The sequence below is a fragment of the Hypanus sabinus genome, chromosome 3 (assembly GCF_030144855.1).
Source record: "Hypanus sabinus isolate sHypSab1 chromosome 3, sHypSab1.hap1, whole genome shotgun sequence".
Taxonomy (NCBI): domain Eukaryota; kingdom Metazoa; phylum Chordata; class Chondrichthyes; order Myliobatiformes; family Dasyatidae; genus Hypanus; species Hypanus sabinus.
Window position 1 is genome coordinate 5,153,783 of NC_082708.1, and position 16,312 is coordinate 5,170,094.

Sequence of the window (16,312 nt, forward strand, 5' to 3'; positions counted from 1 at the left end):
TGTGCCACACGACAGAGACTATAGGAATAGAGTGAGGTGTGGGATAAATACGTGGCTGAGGGATTGGAGCATGGGGCAGGGATTCAGATTTCTGGATCATTGAGACCTCTGTTGGGGCAGGTCTGACCTGTACAAAAAGGACAGGTTGCAATTGAATCAGAGGAGAACCAATATCCTGGCAGGGAGGTTTGCTAAGGCTATTGGAGAGAGTTTAAACTAGAATTGCTGGGGGGTGGGAACCAAACTGAAGAAGCTGAGAAAGGAATGGTTGGCTTGGAGACAGTGTGAGAGGGAGGATGGGCAGCTGGTAGAGAAGGGATACACTCAGACCAGTGGTTTGAGATGTGTCTATTTTAATGCAAGAAGCATCATGAACAAAGTGGATGAGCTTAGAGCATGGATCAGTACTTAGAGCTGTGATGTTGTGGCCATTACAGAGACTTGGATGGCTGAGGGGCGGGAATGGTTACTTCGAGTGCCAGGCTTTGGATGTTTCAGAAAGGACAGGGAACGAGGCCAAAGAGGTGGGAGCATGGCACTGCTGCATAAGAGGATGAAGTCATGGAGGGATTGTCTACTGAGTCTCTGTGGGTGGAAGTTAGAAACAGGAAGGAGTCAATAACTCTACTGGGTGTTTTTATAGATCACCCAATGTCACCACAGGGTCATCAAGCAGCAGATAGAAAGAGATTCTGGAAAGGTGTAATAATAACAGGGCTGTCGTGATGGGAGATTTTAATTTCCCAAGTATTGATTATCATCTCCCTAGAGCAAGGAGTTTAGATGGGGTAGAGTTTTTTAGGTATGTTCAGGAAGGTTTCCTGACACAATAAGTAGATAAACCTACAAGAGGAGAAGATGTATTTGATCTGGTATTGGGAAATGAACCTGGTCAGGTGTCGGGTCTTTCAGTGGGAGAACATTTTGGAGATAGTGATCAGAATTCTATCTCCTTTACCATTGCAATGGAGAGGGATAGGAACAGACAAGTTAGGAAAGTGTTTAATTGGAGTTAGGGGAAATGTGAAGCTATCAGGCAGGAACTTGGAAGCATAAATTGGAAATAGATGTTCTCGGGGAAAAGTACGGAAGAAATATGGCAAATATTCAGGCGATATTTGTGTGGGGTTCTGCATAGGTATGTTCCAAAGAGACAGGGAAGTTATGGTAGGGTACAGGAACCATGGTGTGCAAAGGCTGTAATAAATCTAGTCAAGAAGAGAAGAAAAACTTACCAAAGGTTCAGAGAGCTAGGTAATGTTAGAGATCTAGAAGATTATAAGGCTAATAGGAAGGAGCTTAAGAATGAAATTAGGAGAGCCATAAAGGGCCATGAGAAGGTCTTGGCGAACAGGATAAAGGAAAACCCAAGGCATTCTACAAGTATGTGAAGAGCAAGAGGATAAGACGTGAGACAGTCAAGTGTGACAGTGGAGAAGTGCGTATGGAACTGCAGGAGGTAGCAGAGGTACATAATGAATACTTTGCTTCAGTATTTATTACAGAAAAGGATCTTGGTGATTATAGGGATGACTTACAGCAGACTGTAAAGCTTGAGCATATAGACATTAAGAAAGAGGATGTGCTGGAGCTTTTGGGAAGCATCAAGTCAGATAAGTCTCCGGGACCGGATGAAATGTACCCTTGGCTACCGTGGGAGGCGAGGGAGGAGATTGCTGAGCCTCTGGCATTGATCTTTGCATCATCAATGGGGGCGGAAGAGGTTCTGGACGGTTGGAGATGTTGTTCCCTTATTCAAGAAGGAGAGTAGAGATAGTCCAGGAAATTATAGACCAGTGAGTCTTAGTTCAGTGGTTGGTAAGTTGATGGAGAAGATCCTGAGAGGCAAGATTTATGAACATTTGAAGAGGCATAATATGATTAAGAATAGTCAGCATGGCTTTGTCAAAGGCAGGTCATGCCTTATGAGCCTGATTGATTTTTTTTAGGATGTGACTAAACACATTGATGAAGGTAAGGCAGTAGGTGTTGTGTATATGGATTTCAGCAAGGCTTTTGATAAGGTACCCCATGCAAGACTTATTGAGAAAGTAAGAAGGCATGGGATCCAAGGGGCTGTGCTTTGTGGATCCAGAACTGGCTTGCCCACAGAAGGCAAAGAGTGGTTGTAGACGGGTCATATTCTGCATGGAGGTCAGTGACCAGATCAGTGGTCACTGATCACTCAGGGATTGGGATCCCTGACCAGATCCTCAGGGATCTGTTCTGGGACTCCTCCTCTTTGTGATTTTTATAAATGGCCTGGATGAGGAAGTGGAGGGATGGGTTAGTAAATTTGCTCATGACACAAAGATTTGGGGGTGTTGTGGATTAGTGTGGATGGCTGTCAAAGGTTACAGTGGGACATTGAAAGGATGCAAAACTGGGCTGAGAAGTGGCAGATGGATTTCAACCCAGATAAGTGTGAGGTGGTTCATTTTGGTAGGTCAAATATGATGGCAGAATATAGTATTAATGATAAGACACGGCAGTGTGGAGGATCAGAGGGATCTTGGGGTCAGTGTCCATAGGACATTCAAAGCTGCTGCACAGGTTGACTCTGTGGTTAAGAAGATATACGGTATATTGGCCTTCATCGACCATGGGATTAAGTTTAAAGAGCGGAGAGGTAATGTTATAGCTATATAGGACCCTGGTCAGACCCCACTTGGATTATTGTGCTCATTTCTGGTCACCTCACTACAGGAAGGATGTGGGAACTATAGAAAGGGTGCAGAGGAGATTTACAAGGATGTTGCCTGGATTGGGGAGCATGCCTTATGAGAATAGGTTGAGTAAACTCAGCCTTTTGTCTTGGAGCGACGGAGGATGAGAGGTGACCTGATAGAGGTGTGTAAGATGGTGAGAGGCATCAATCATATGGATAGTCAGAGGCTTTTTCCCAGGGCTGAAATTGCTATCATGAGAGGGCATAGTTTTTTAATTTAAAAAAAAATTAATTTAAATAAATAATTTTTTTTAAAAAGAATAGAGGGCATAGTTTTAAGGTACTTGGAAGTAGGTACAGAGGAAATGTCAGGGGCAGAGAGTGTTGAGTACATGGAATGGGCTGCCGGCGATGGTGGTGGAAGTAGATATGATAGGGTCTTTTAAGAGACTCCTAGAGAAATGCACAGAGCTTAGAAAAAATAAAGGGCTATGAGTAACCCTAGGTAATTTCTAAAGTAAGTACATGTTCAGCACAGCATTGTGGGCCGAAGGGCCTATATTGTGCTGTTGTGTTTCTATGTTTCTAATTATTCACCCCACTTTAATATGACATACCAAATCATCACAGGTGTAGCTAATTGGTTTTAGAAGTCACATAATTAGTCAAAAGATCATTTTTGGAGGGCTGTGTATATTCCAGGCATTTCAATTGATTGTAGTAAAAGTACACCTGTATCTGGAAGGTCCAGCTGCTGGTGAGTCAGTATCCTGGCAAAAACTAGACAAAGACGAGAACATTCCAAGCAACTCCATGAAGAGATTATTGAAAAGCACAAGTCAGAAAACTTTCAAGGCATTGAATATCTCTTGGAGAACAGTTAAGTTTCAAGAGGCTCGTCATGAGGCATATCAAGACCCTGCTGCCCCCTTCACTGGACCCCCTGCGGTTTGCGTACCGTCCCAACCATTCAACAGATGATAACATTGCCACCACCCTCCACCTGGCCCTAACCCACCTGGACAAAAAAGATACATACGTTCGGATGCTGTTCATAGACTTTAGTTCAGCATTCAACACAATCATCCCTCAGAAACTGATTGGAAAGCTGAGCCTACTGGGCCCGAGCACCTCCCTCTGCAACTGGATCCTAGATTTCCTGACTGGGAGATCTTAGTCAGTCCGGATCGAGAGCAGCATCTCCAACACCATCACGCTGAGCTCGGGGGCTCCCCAGGGCTGCGTGCTCAGTCCACTGCTGTTCACTCTGCTGACCCACGACTGTGCTGCAACACACAGCTCGAACCATATCATCAAGTTCACCAATGACACCACTGTGGTGGGTCTCATCAGCAAGAATGACGAGTCAGCTTATAGAGAAGAGGTGCAGTGGCTAACGGACTGGTGCAGAGCCAACAACCTGTCTCTTTATGTGAACAAAACAAAAGAGATGGTTGTTGACTTCAGGAGGGCACGGAGCGACCACTCCCTGCTGAACATTGATGGCTCCTCGGTAGAGATCGTAAAGAGCACCAAATTTCTTGGTGTTCACCTAACGGAGAATCTCACCTGGTCCCTCAACACCAGCTCCATAGCAAAGAAAGCCCAGCAGCATCTCTACTTTTTGCAAAGGCTGAGGAAAGTCCATCTCCCACCCCCCATCCTCATCATATTCTACAAGGGTTGTATTGAGAGCGTCCTGAGCAACTGCATCAGTGCCTGGCTCGGAAATTACACCATCTCGAATTGCAAGACCCTGCAGCGGATAGTGAGGTCAGCTGAGAAGATCATCGGGGTCTCTCTTCCCGCCATCACGGACATTTACACTACATGCTGCATCCGCAAAGGAAACAGCATTATGAAGGACTCCATGCAACCCTCATACAATCTCTTCTCCCTCCTGCCGTCTGAGAAAAGGCACCGAAGCATTTGGGCTCTTACAACCAGACTATATAACAGTTTCTTCCCCCAAGCTATCAGACTCCTCAATACCCAAAGCCTGGACTGACACCTTGTCCTACTGTCCTGTTTATTATTTATTGTAATGTCTGCACTGTTTTTATGCACTTTATGCAGTCCAGTATAGGTCTGTAGTATAGCTTTCTCTGTGTTATATTTTTTATTACGTAGTTCAGTCTAGTTTTTTGTACTGTGTCATGTAAACCATGGTCCTGAAAAACACCGTCTCATTTTTACTATGCACTGTACCAGCAGTTATGGTCGGAATGACAATAAAAGTTGACTTGACTTGAAGTCAATCATCAAAAAATGGAATGAATTTGGCACAGCTGTAAATCTGCATATAGTGCAGGCCATCCTCAAAAGCTGAGTGACCGTGCAAGAAGGGAACTAGAAACTTCAGTGGCTGAGATTGAGAGACTGTGCATACAACTGTTGCCTGGGTGCCTCACCAGTTGCAGCTTTATGGGAGAGTGGCAAAGAGAAAGGCACTGCTGAAATAAAACTCACATGAAATCTCAGCTAGAGTTTGCCGGAAGGCATGTGGGTGACTCTGAAGTCAACTGGAAGAAGGTTCTATGATCTGATGAAACCAAAATTGAGCTTTTTGGCCATCAGAATAAACGGTATGATTGGCATAAGCCAAACACTGCACATCACCAAAAACACATCACCCCTACCATGAAGCATGGAGGTGGCAGCGTCATGCTGTGGGGATGCTTCACTGCAGCAGGCCCTGGAAGGCTTGTGAAGGGAGAAAGTAAAATGAATGCGGCAAAATACAAGGAAACCCGATGCAGTCTGCAAGAGAGCTGCAATTTCGGGGGAAATTTGTTTTCCAGCAGGACAATGAGCCCAAGCATAAAACCAAAGCTACACAGGAATGGCTTAAAAACAACAAAGTTAATGTCTTGGAGTGACCAAGTCAGAGTCCGGACCTTAGTCAAATAGAGAATTTATGGCTGGACTTGAAAAGGGCTGTTCACTCACGATCCCCATGCAATCTGACAGAGTTTGAGCATTTTTGTAAAGAAGAATGGGAAAAAATTGCAGTGTTCAGATGTGCAAAGTTGATAGAGACCCATCCACACAGACTTGAGGCTATATTTGTTGCCAAAGGTACATCTACTAAATATTGACTTGAAGGGGGTGAATATTTAGCAATCAATTATTTTGTTTTATATTTGTAATTAATTTCGATCACTTTAGAGAGATCTTTGACACCAAAGAGACTTCTTCTGTTGATCAGTGTCAAAAAAGCCAAGTTAAACCCACTGTGTTTCAGTGTTAAAAACAATAAAATATGAAAATTTCCAAGGGGGTTGAATATTTTTTTATAGACATTGTAAGTCACCTGGTCCAGATGGTGTACACCCCAGAGTTCTGAAAGCGCTGACTAAAGACTTTGTAGAGGCACTGGTTAATGATCCTTTCAAGAATAACAGATTTGGGAATGGTTCCAGAACACTGGAAAATTACAAATGTCACGGCACTCTTCAATGGGAGGGAGGCAGAAGAAAGGAAACTATAGGCGAGTTACTCTGACCTCAATGGTTGGGAAGATGTAGGAGTGATTATTAAGGATGAGGTCTCTGGGTACTTGGAGGCACATGATAAAATAGGCCATCGTCAGCATAGTTTCCTCAAGGGGAAATCTTGCCAACAAATCTGTTGAAATTATTTGAAGAAATAGCCAGCAGGATAGAAAAAGGAGAATCAGTTGATGTGTACTTGGATTTTCAGAAGGCCTTTGACTAGGTGCCACACATGAGGCTGCTTAAAAAGCTATAAGCCCATGATGTAGAAGCATAGAAAACCTACAGCACAATACAGGCCCTTCGGCCCACAAAGCTGTGCAGAACATGTCCTTACTTTAGAACTACCTAGGCTTACCCATAACTCCTATTTTTCTAAGCATGTATCCATCCAGGAGTCTCTTAAAAGACCCTATCGTTTTCACCTCCACTGCCGCCAGCAAGCCATTCCATGCACTCCCATTCTCTGTGTTTTAAAAAAAAACTTACCCCTGACTTCTCCTCTGTACCTACTTCCAAGCACCTTAAAACTGTGCCCTCTCATGCTAGCCATTTCAGCCCTGGGAAAAAGCCTCTGACTATCCACATGATCAATGCCTCTCATTATCTTATACACCTCCATCAGGTAACCTCTCATCCTCCATCGCTCCAAGGAGAAAGGGCCAAGTTCACTCAACCTGTTCTCATAAGGTATGCTCCCCAATCCAGGCAACATTCTTATAAATCTCCTCTGCACACTTTCTATAGTTTCTACATCCTTCCTGTAGTGAGGCGACCAGAATTGAGCACAGTACTCCAAGTGAGGTCTGACCAGTGTCCTCTGTAGCTGCAGGTTACCTCTCGGTATTAAGGAAAGATTCTGGCATGGATAAAACAGTACCTGATTGGCAGGAGGCAAAGAGTGGGATGAAGGGAGACTTTTCTGGTTGGCTGCTGGAGACTCGTGGTGTTCCACAGGGGTCTGTGTTGGGTCCAATTCTTTCTAAGTTATTTGTCAATGATTTCAAAGGTGGAATTGATGGTTTGTTGCAAAGTTGGCAAACAATATGAAGATAGGTGGAGGGGTAGGTAGTTTTGAGGAAGTAGGTTACAGAAGGACTTGGATTAGGGGAATGGTCAAAGAAATGGCAGATGGAATATAGTGTCAGGAAATGTATGGTCATGCCCGTCGGTAGAAAGGGTTGATTATTTCTCAAGTGGAGAGGAAATACAAAAATCTGAGACACAGTGGGACTTGGGAGTCCTTGTGCAGGATTCCCTAGAGGTTAATTTGCAGGTTGAGACTGTAGCATTCATTTCAAAAGCCAAGGTGTAAAGTTGAAACTTTATAAAGCACTGGTGAGGCCTCAGTTGGAGTATTGTGAGCAGTTTTGGACCCCTTAGAAAGGATGTGCTGAAACTGGAAAGGGTTCAAAGGAGATTCTCGAAAATGATTCCAGGATTGATTGGTTTGTCACTTGAAGAGTATTTGATGCTTTGGGCCTGTATTCACTAGAATTCAGAAGAATGAGGGGTGACCTCACTGAAACGTGTTGAATAGTGATAGGCCTTGATAGAGTGGATGTGGAGAAGATGTTTCCAATGGTGGGAGAGTCTAAGACCAGAAGTTACAGTCTCGGAATAGAGGAGTGTCCTTTTAAAACAAAGATGAGGAAGAATTTTAGTCAGAGAGCTGTGAATCTTTGGAATTCTTTGCCACAGTCAGCTGTGGAGGCCAAGTCTTTATTTATATTTAAGACAGAGGTTGATAGATTCTTGATTGGTCAGGGCATGAAGGGATACAGGTGGAAAGCAGGAGATTGGGTCTGAGAGGAAAATTGGATTAGCTGTGTTGAAATGACGGAGCAGACGCAATGGGTCAAATGCCTTAATTCTCCTATTTGTTATGGTCTAAGTCAGGATGCACAGCAAGTGAATTAGATTGAGCAGACCGAAGAGATAATGTCAATGAAACAGAACATGCTATGAACTCTCAGCAGGTCAGGTAGCTTTTGTGGAAAGAGAAATGAGTAACATTTCAGATGTTAAGTGCAGCTTAGAGAAAAAGTGGTGGAAAGCAGTGAGTAGAATAATGATAGTGTAGCAATTAGCACAACATTATTACAGCTCGGGGCGTCAGAGTTTGGAGTTCAGTTCTGGTGTCCTGTATAAGAACTTCCTGTGATTGCGAGGGTTTCTTCCAGGTGCTCCGGTTTCCTCCCACAATCCAGGGACATGCTGGTTAGTAGGTTAATTGGTCATTGTAAATTGTAAGGTTAAACAGGTGGGTCATCGGGCAGTGTGGCTCAGCTGGCCAGAAGGGCCAGTTCCACATTGTATCTCTAAATCAATAAATCAAAAGAATTTCTCTGATGCAATGAAATGGTGTCGCTGATGAGAGATAGTAAAACTATGGAAGTGAGGTCATTGGCCTTTGCCCTGCAAGCCAGACTACACAAATGAAATGAAAGAGTGAGGCAAGCAAAGCCAATAGCAGTCATGTAAAGTTGTGAAATTTGCTGATTTGTGCAGAAGTGCAGGTGCAAGATATAAAAATTTCGAAGTTGCCATAAAAAGTCCAAATAAGGAATAATGAGTTGGTGTTCATAAGTTCACAGACAATTTAGAGGGGAAGAAGCTGTTTTTGGATCACTGACTGTGTCTTCAGACTCCTGCACATTGTAAGCAATTGCAGCAATGAGAAGACGTAGAATATTACATCACAATGTTGTGCAGACCTTTTAATCTGCTCCAAGATCAACCTAACCCATCCCTCCCACATAGCCTTCCAATTTTTATCATCATCCTATCTAAGACTCTATCACCACAAATAACAAGAACAACAAATGCTAGAAGCACTTGCAGGTCAGGTGGCATTGGACAGTGAGAGATACAGAACTGACACAGAGATATAAAACGAGACAGTAATCTGGAACAGCAATATAAAATGTGGGTGTGGGGGATTTGGTGGGGAGAGTAATTGTTGACGGTTTGAGTAAAGACTTTATATCAGGCTGAGTGGAGAGGGAGTATGGCTGGAATAAAGAGGAGAGGTGATGGAGTGAAACCAAGGCCAGTAAGTGACTGGTGGACCAAGGAGGGGGTGAAGCATGATGGACAGATGGAGGGGGAGGTTGAGGGGTGGAGTTGAGAGAAAGAGGAAAGGTACTCAGCAAAGCAGTTCCCCAATCAAATCTAGATGCTCCGTCATAGAAAGGACGTGGAAACTTTGGAGAGAGTGCTGTGTAGGTTTACCAGATCAAAGGGCATCCTGGACCCAAGGTGGATGGAGAAATGGTTTGTTTTATCTGCAGTAGCAGAGGCTGAGAGGAGACCTGATAGAAGTGCTGTGTAAAATTTATGAGAGGAATAGATAAGAACAGACAGTCAGAGTCTCTTTCCCAGGGTCGAAGTGTCTAATACTAGAGGGCGTACAGTTAAGGCGAGAGGGAAAGATCAGGAGATTTGTGCACCAGGAAGTTTTGAAGCAAAGTGGTGGATGACTGCCAGAGTTGGTGGTGGAGGCAGGTATGAAAGTGACATTTAAGAAGCCCTTTGATCGGGCAAATTAAAATGCAAGAAATAGAGGGATATGGACCATGTGCAGACAGAGGAGATTAGTTAAATTAGAAGTCATTAGCTTAATTAATACAGTACAACATTGTGGGCTAAAAGGCCTGTTCCTGTGTGATTCTAAACTTCTGGATGTGAATAAAGGATCATCCCAGCCTCCTCCTTCCTCTCCCCTCCCCCCCCGGGGGCCAAGGTACAAAACACAGTACATCTAGTCACACACAGCACATACGGTATAGTTATAGAAACATAGAAAATTGGTGCAGGAGTAGGCCATTCGGCCCTTCGAGCCTGCACTGCCATTCAGTATGATCATGGCTGATCATCCAACTCAGAACCCTGTACCTGCTTTCTCTCCATACCCCCTGATCCCTTTAGCCACAAGGGCCATATCTAACTTCCTCTTAAATAAATTTATGTGTGACTGTAGGTCATGAAATCTGTTTGAGAAAGCAATTCAGTGCAATACATTAAAAAATAATTACCTTAAGACTCCTGAAGCCCATCGCCCCTACTGGGGAATAGGTCTCCAAGAGCAGCTTGCCAGAGTCCTTAGCCGTAGGCTGATACAAGATTCATCGGCCCTGAGGCTTCCGCTTTCACCCCACGACTTCATCTGTCTTCTAGGTGAAGATCCTTCCTCTCCCAGGGACGAGTTCTTTGGAGGTTCTGTTGGTGTTTCTGTAGCTCTGGGTTTTTATGGAATGGGGTTGCTAGCCCCATGCTCAACTCTCCTCCTTTCACAGCCGGACTTGGAACCGTCCATGGCGGAGTTACAATAAGACTTGAATATAAAAAAAGAGTGAGGTAGTATTCATGTGTTCGTGAACCGGTCAGAAATCTAATGGCAGAGAGAAAGAAACTGTTCCTAAAACATTGTGAGTTTTCAGGCTCCTTTACCTCCTCCGTGATGGTAGTAATGAGAAGAGGGCATGTGCTGGGTGTTAAAGGACATGTAGTTCCTGTCTCACTGAGATTGAAGGCAGTCTGGTGGGCTGGATAGACATCGGTTTCTGGCTGTTGACCGTATTCTGCTTCATTTCAGGGTGGAACATGCACGGATGCATGCCAAGCACCGTGGGCACGAAGCGATGCACGCGGAGATGGTGCTCATCCTCATTGTTACTTTGGTGGTGGCACAGATTCTTCTGGTCCAGTGGAAACAAAGGCATCCCAGATCCTACAATGTAAGGATAGATTTACTTTTGTTTCTCTGTTCTCTGCCTTCAGAGATAATCAGATTCAGAATTAAGTTTTTAGCACTGGCATATGTCGTGAAATTTGCTGCTTTGTGGCAGCAGTACATTGCATACATAATAGAAAAACTGTAAATAACAATAAGATGTGTATCAAAGCTTGTATAAGTAATGCAAAAAAAAGGGGGGAATACTGTGGTCGTGTTTGTGTGTTCATTGTAGATTCAGAAATCTGATGGTGGAGGGGAGGCAACTATTCCTAAAATGTTGTTTGTGTGTTCTCAGGCTCCTTTACCCCCACCTTGATGGTAATACTGAGAAGAGGGTATGCCCTGAGTGATCAAGGTTCTTAATGATGGATGCCACCTTTTTGAGGCATCACCTTTTGAAGATATCCTTGATGCTGGGGAGGCCAGTGGCCATGATGGTAGATAATGACATTGGAGTAGAATGTGATCATTTGGCCCATCAAGACTCCTCTACTTTTCCATCATGGCTGATTCAATATACCCAAATACTTGGCCTCCACAACCATCTGTGGCAATGAATTTCACAGATTCACCATCCTCTCACTAAAAAAATACCTCATCTTTGTTCTAAGTGGATGTTCCTCTATTCTGAACTGTGTCCTCTGGTCCTAGTTTCCACCCACTATAGGAAACATCCATTCTCTAGGCCTTTCAATATTCAGTATGTTTCAATGAGATACCCCAAGTGTGGTCTGTCTAATGCCTTATAAAATCTCTCGATCATTTTCTTGCTTTTATATTCTAATCCTCTCAAAATGAATGCTAACATTGCATTTGCCTTTCTTACTACTGAACCTGCGAATTAATCTTTAGGGAATCCTGCACAAGGATTTCTGAGTTTTTTCCTCTCTTAAAAAAATTGTCTATACCTCTATTCCTTCTACCAAAGTGAATGACCATACACTTTCCTAGACTATATTCCATATGCCACTGTTTTGCCCAATCTCCTAAGTCTTTCTGCAGACTCACTGCATCTTAAACACTACCTGCCCCTCTACCCATCTTCATAGTGTCTGCAGAATTAGCCACAAAGCTATCAATTCCTTCATCCAAATCATTGACATGTAATGTGAAAAGAAGCAGTCCCAACACCAATCCGTGTGGCACACCAGAACAGGCCCCCTTTATTCCCATTGTTTGCCTCCTGCCAATCAGCCAATTTTCTATCTATGCTAGTATTCCCTGTAATTTCATGGGCTATTAGCTTGTTAAGCAGCCTCATGTGTGGTACCTTGTCTAGGACCTTCTTAAAATCTAAGTAAACAACATCTGCTGACTCCTTTGTCTATCCTGCCTGTATCATCTGCAGATTTGTCCATAAAGCCATCAACTCTGCCATCCAGATTATTCACATAGAACATGAAAAGAGGTCCCAACACTGACTCTTGTGGAACACATTCTGGAAATAGGGTGTTCAGCCACTACCTTTATAGATATGGCCACTGCTGGTAAGACTTGTTTAACCAGTGATAACATCAGTCTGTAGGGGGTTAAACCCTTCAAGGCACATATTGGGGAAACAAGGCTCTGGTGAAAATTTGCAGTGGAGCAGATTTTTGCTTGGGAAACTGCTGAAAATTTCTCCCAATCTCATGATACTTCCCCAGACTCTCGCACAACAATGCTTTTCTTCACTCTAATATTTATAAACCAAAATAGTCATAGTATTGATCCTGGACAAGTTAAATTTTTAGCCTTGTAAGGATAGGATGAGCAAGCTAGGGCTTTTCTCTTTGGAGCAAAGTAGAATGAGAGGCGACTTGTAGAGATGTACAAGATGATAAGAGGCATAGATCGAGTGGATAACCAGAGACTTTTTCCCAGGACAGAAGTGGTTAACATGAGGGGGCATAATTTTTAGGGAGGATGTCGGAGGTAAATTCTTTACACAGAGCAGTTAGTTTGTGGAATGTGCTGCCAATGGTGGTGGTACAGGAAAATACATTAGTGACATTCAGCAGTTTCTTAGATAGGCACATGAATGATAGCAAAATGGAGGCTATAAAGGAGCGAACAGAGACACAGGAGCAGAATTAGTCCATGTGCCCATTGAGTTTGCTCCACAAGAAACATTTTCAAGAAGGAGCATTTCAGCTCTAAAACTAAACTGAAGATTGCAGTGATCTGACTTCACAACACTGGCACACATCAAGGATGTGCGCTCAGCCCACTACTCTACTCTCTCTACACCCACATTGTGTAGCTAGGCACAGCTCAAATGGCATCTGATGACACAACTTCTGTTGGCAGAATTTCAGATGGTGACAAGAAGGCATGTAGGAGTGAGCTGATTATATCAGCTGGTTCAGGGGTATCGCAACAACAACCTTGCACTCGACATCAGTAAGACCAAGGAATTGATTGTGGATTTCAGGAATGGGAAGTTGAGGGAATGTACACCAGTCCTCATTGAGGGATCAGCAGTGGAAAGAGAAAGCAGTTTCAAGTTCTTGGGTGTCAGCAACTCTGAGCATCTATTCTGAGCCCAGCATATTGATGCAGTTACAAAGAAGGCACAACAGTGGCTATATTTCGTTAGAAATTTGAGAATCAGTACGTCACCAAAGACACTCACAAGTTTCTACAGATGTACTGTGGAGAGCACTCTGACTGGTTGCATCATTGTCTGGTATGGAGGGGCCACTGCACAGGATCAGAAAAAGCTGCAGAAAGTTGTAAACTCAGCCATCTCCATCATGGGCACTGGTCTTCCACCCCCACCCCCCTCCCGGTTTGAGGACTCCGCTCAAAAGATGATGCCTGAAAAAGGCGACATCCTTCATTAAGGACCCCCATCACTCAGAACGTGCCCTCTTCTCATTGCTACCATCAAGGAGGAGGTACAGGAGGAGAAGCCACTCAACATTTCAGGAAGCACTCCTTCCCCTCAGCCATCAGATTTCTGAAAGAAGCTTTCTTTTTCACCCTCTCTTTTTGCTCTACTTATTTAATTTATTTTTTTTAATATATTTAGTTATTGTATTGTATTCTTTATATTATTATGTATTGCAACATACTGCTGCTGCAGAACAACAGATTTCACAACATATGCAGGTGATATTAAATCTGATTCTGATTATTGAGGTGACGAGTGATGGTGGCCATGCTGGATGTGTAGATTTGGCACGACAAAGGTCCTGTACTGGTTTGTACTGTCCTATATCAGTCTCTACTGTATAAAAGAAAACAACTACACTTCCTTGGGACTGCCTCTCAGCAATGTTTCCTCTGAGGTGTGCACGTGCACACATCTTTTGCTACCAGCACACAAAGGAAGTTAAACTGTGCACAAAAGGTGGTCACCCTCTACCTCGTTGGCATGTTACGTATATTTCACAATCTTTTACAATCAGATTTCCTTTTCTGGTTTCTGGTGCGGTTTTTGCGCACACCTCATTACAAACTAGAGGGAGCATTGCCTTTCAATTGTTGTAGATTCTCTTGTTCGTGTAACAGTTCTTTGCAAGCAGATGGACTAGAAATAATTGAGGAAAGAAGTGGCATTGATTAAGAAATTATTATTATCTGCGCAGTTACAGTGATTTGAAGTTAGCTGCTAAAAGGATGAAGGAAATGGATCCTACCGGAATTTTCAAAAGCAAGTTGAAACAAGGAGATCAAAATTCAAAGGGTTTTGGTGGGATAGGCTGAACGGCTACTGCAGTGCAAGGCTGAAGCCACATGAACACTTTTCATTTAATACTCTCACCCCAGAAACAGAATCTTCAGCATCAACCTGGTTTAATAGGCTCCACCATTCTGAATTTGTAACTGTTTTATAAGCAGATCATTGAAATTGAAAGGGGTTGGTAAAGTGGACATGGTGAGGATGTTTCCTATAGTGGGGTAGAGGGATGTCCATTTAGTACAGAGATGAAGAGAAATTTCTTTAGCCAGAGGGTGGTGAATCTGGAATTCATTGCCACCGAAGGCTCTGGAGGCTGAGTAATTGAATATATTTAAAGCGGAGGTTGATAGGTTCTTAATAAGTCAGGGCGTCAAAAGTTACAGAGAGAAGGCAGGAGAATGGGGTTGAGACGGATAATAAATCGGTCATGATAGGATGGCAGAGCAGATACAATGGGCCAAAAGGTCTAATTCTGTTCCTATGTGTGGAGGTTTCAGAGGCATAAGAATAGTTCAAGTTTCCTTGCTGTGCCTCTGGTTATCTGCAGTTGCTGCTGGAGGAGGTGTCTGCGTGTGATGGCCTCTCCTTCTCGCTCGCTGATCCCAGCAAAGTTCCTTGCATTCAAATCACCTCTCTCTCCCTAGATTCTGTTGGAGCAAGGTTTAATTGGCACAGTTTGTGGATTGTGGACTCTAATTCAAGTGTTCTAGTTTCTGGTTGCTCTTTTTTTTTTGTTGCTAGTTTTTCCGATTTTGAATCGGGGTAGCCTGCAGATAATGAACTCTGAGCTGAACTGAAATATGCCTTTTGTTTTTGTGCTTTAGATCCCAATTTTTTCGCTCATTTCTTTTTTGTTGCCATTAGCGCAATTTGTTATTTTTTGGTTTGTTGGGGAAGGAGGATGTTAATGTGAATGGGTTCCATGGTTGTTTGTTTCATGGCTGTCTGTGGGGAAGAGTTGTATACTGCATGCATACTTCGATAACAAATGTACTTTGAATCCTTGATATGTGAACAAGTGAATAGCAGCCCAAGTTATAAAAGTGTCCTTCATTGGGTCTGGGAACTGCTCTGGCTGATGTGATGTGTCTCAACATGGATTCCTTTCGCTGAGTATTGAGTTCAACAGATAAAGAAGGCTTATTACACTCATGCCTTGATTGATCAAAGAAATGTGTTCGAGTCAGGAAGTTATGTTGCAGCTCTATAAAACTCTCCTGGAGTATTGTATTCAGTTCTGGTCGCCCCGTTATGGAAAGGATGTCAAGGCTTTGGAGAGGGTGCAGAAGAGATTCACTAGGATATAACCATATAACAACTATAGCACGGAAACAGGCCACCTCGGCCCTTCTAGTCCGTTCCAAACGCTTACTCTCACAATACTCTAACAGGATACTCCTGGATTAGAGGGCATGTGCTATAATGAGAGGTTGAACAAACTTGGGTTGTTTTCTCTGGAGTGGCGGAGGCTGAATGGAGATCTGATAGAGGTTTGTAAGATTTTGAGAGGTATAGATAGAGTAGACAGACAATATCTTTTTCCAAGGGTTGAAATGTCTAATGCCAAAGGGCATGCATTTAAGGTGAGAACAGGAAAATTCACTGGAGATGTGTGGGAAAAGTTTTTCTTTACACTGTTTTGAGCACCCATAATGTGTTTGAGGCATATATGACAGAGGTGTTCAGGAGGCTCTTAGATGAGGGCATGAATGTGCAGGAAATGGAAGAATATGTACATTGTGTAA

The 16,312-nt window shown here is 43.3% G+C and overlaps 1 protein-coding gene across 4 annotated transcripts in view; it reads left to right on the top strand.

The window, feature by feature from the left end:
- Positions 1 to 16,312, top strand: part of LOC132390999 (E3 ubiquitin ligase RNF121) — a 103,408-nt gene that overhangs the window by 19,746 nt on the left and 67,350 nt on the right. For all 4 annotated transcript variants that reach the window (XM_059963591.1, XM_059963592.1, XM_059963594.1 and 1 more), the window contains one exon: positions 10,760 to 10,901. In XM_059963591.1, the coding sequence (XP_059819574.1) occupies positions 10,760 to 10,901 (142 nt within the window). The remainder of the gene's footprint in view (positions 1 to 10,759; positions 10,902 to 16,312) is intronic.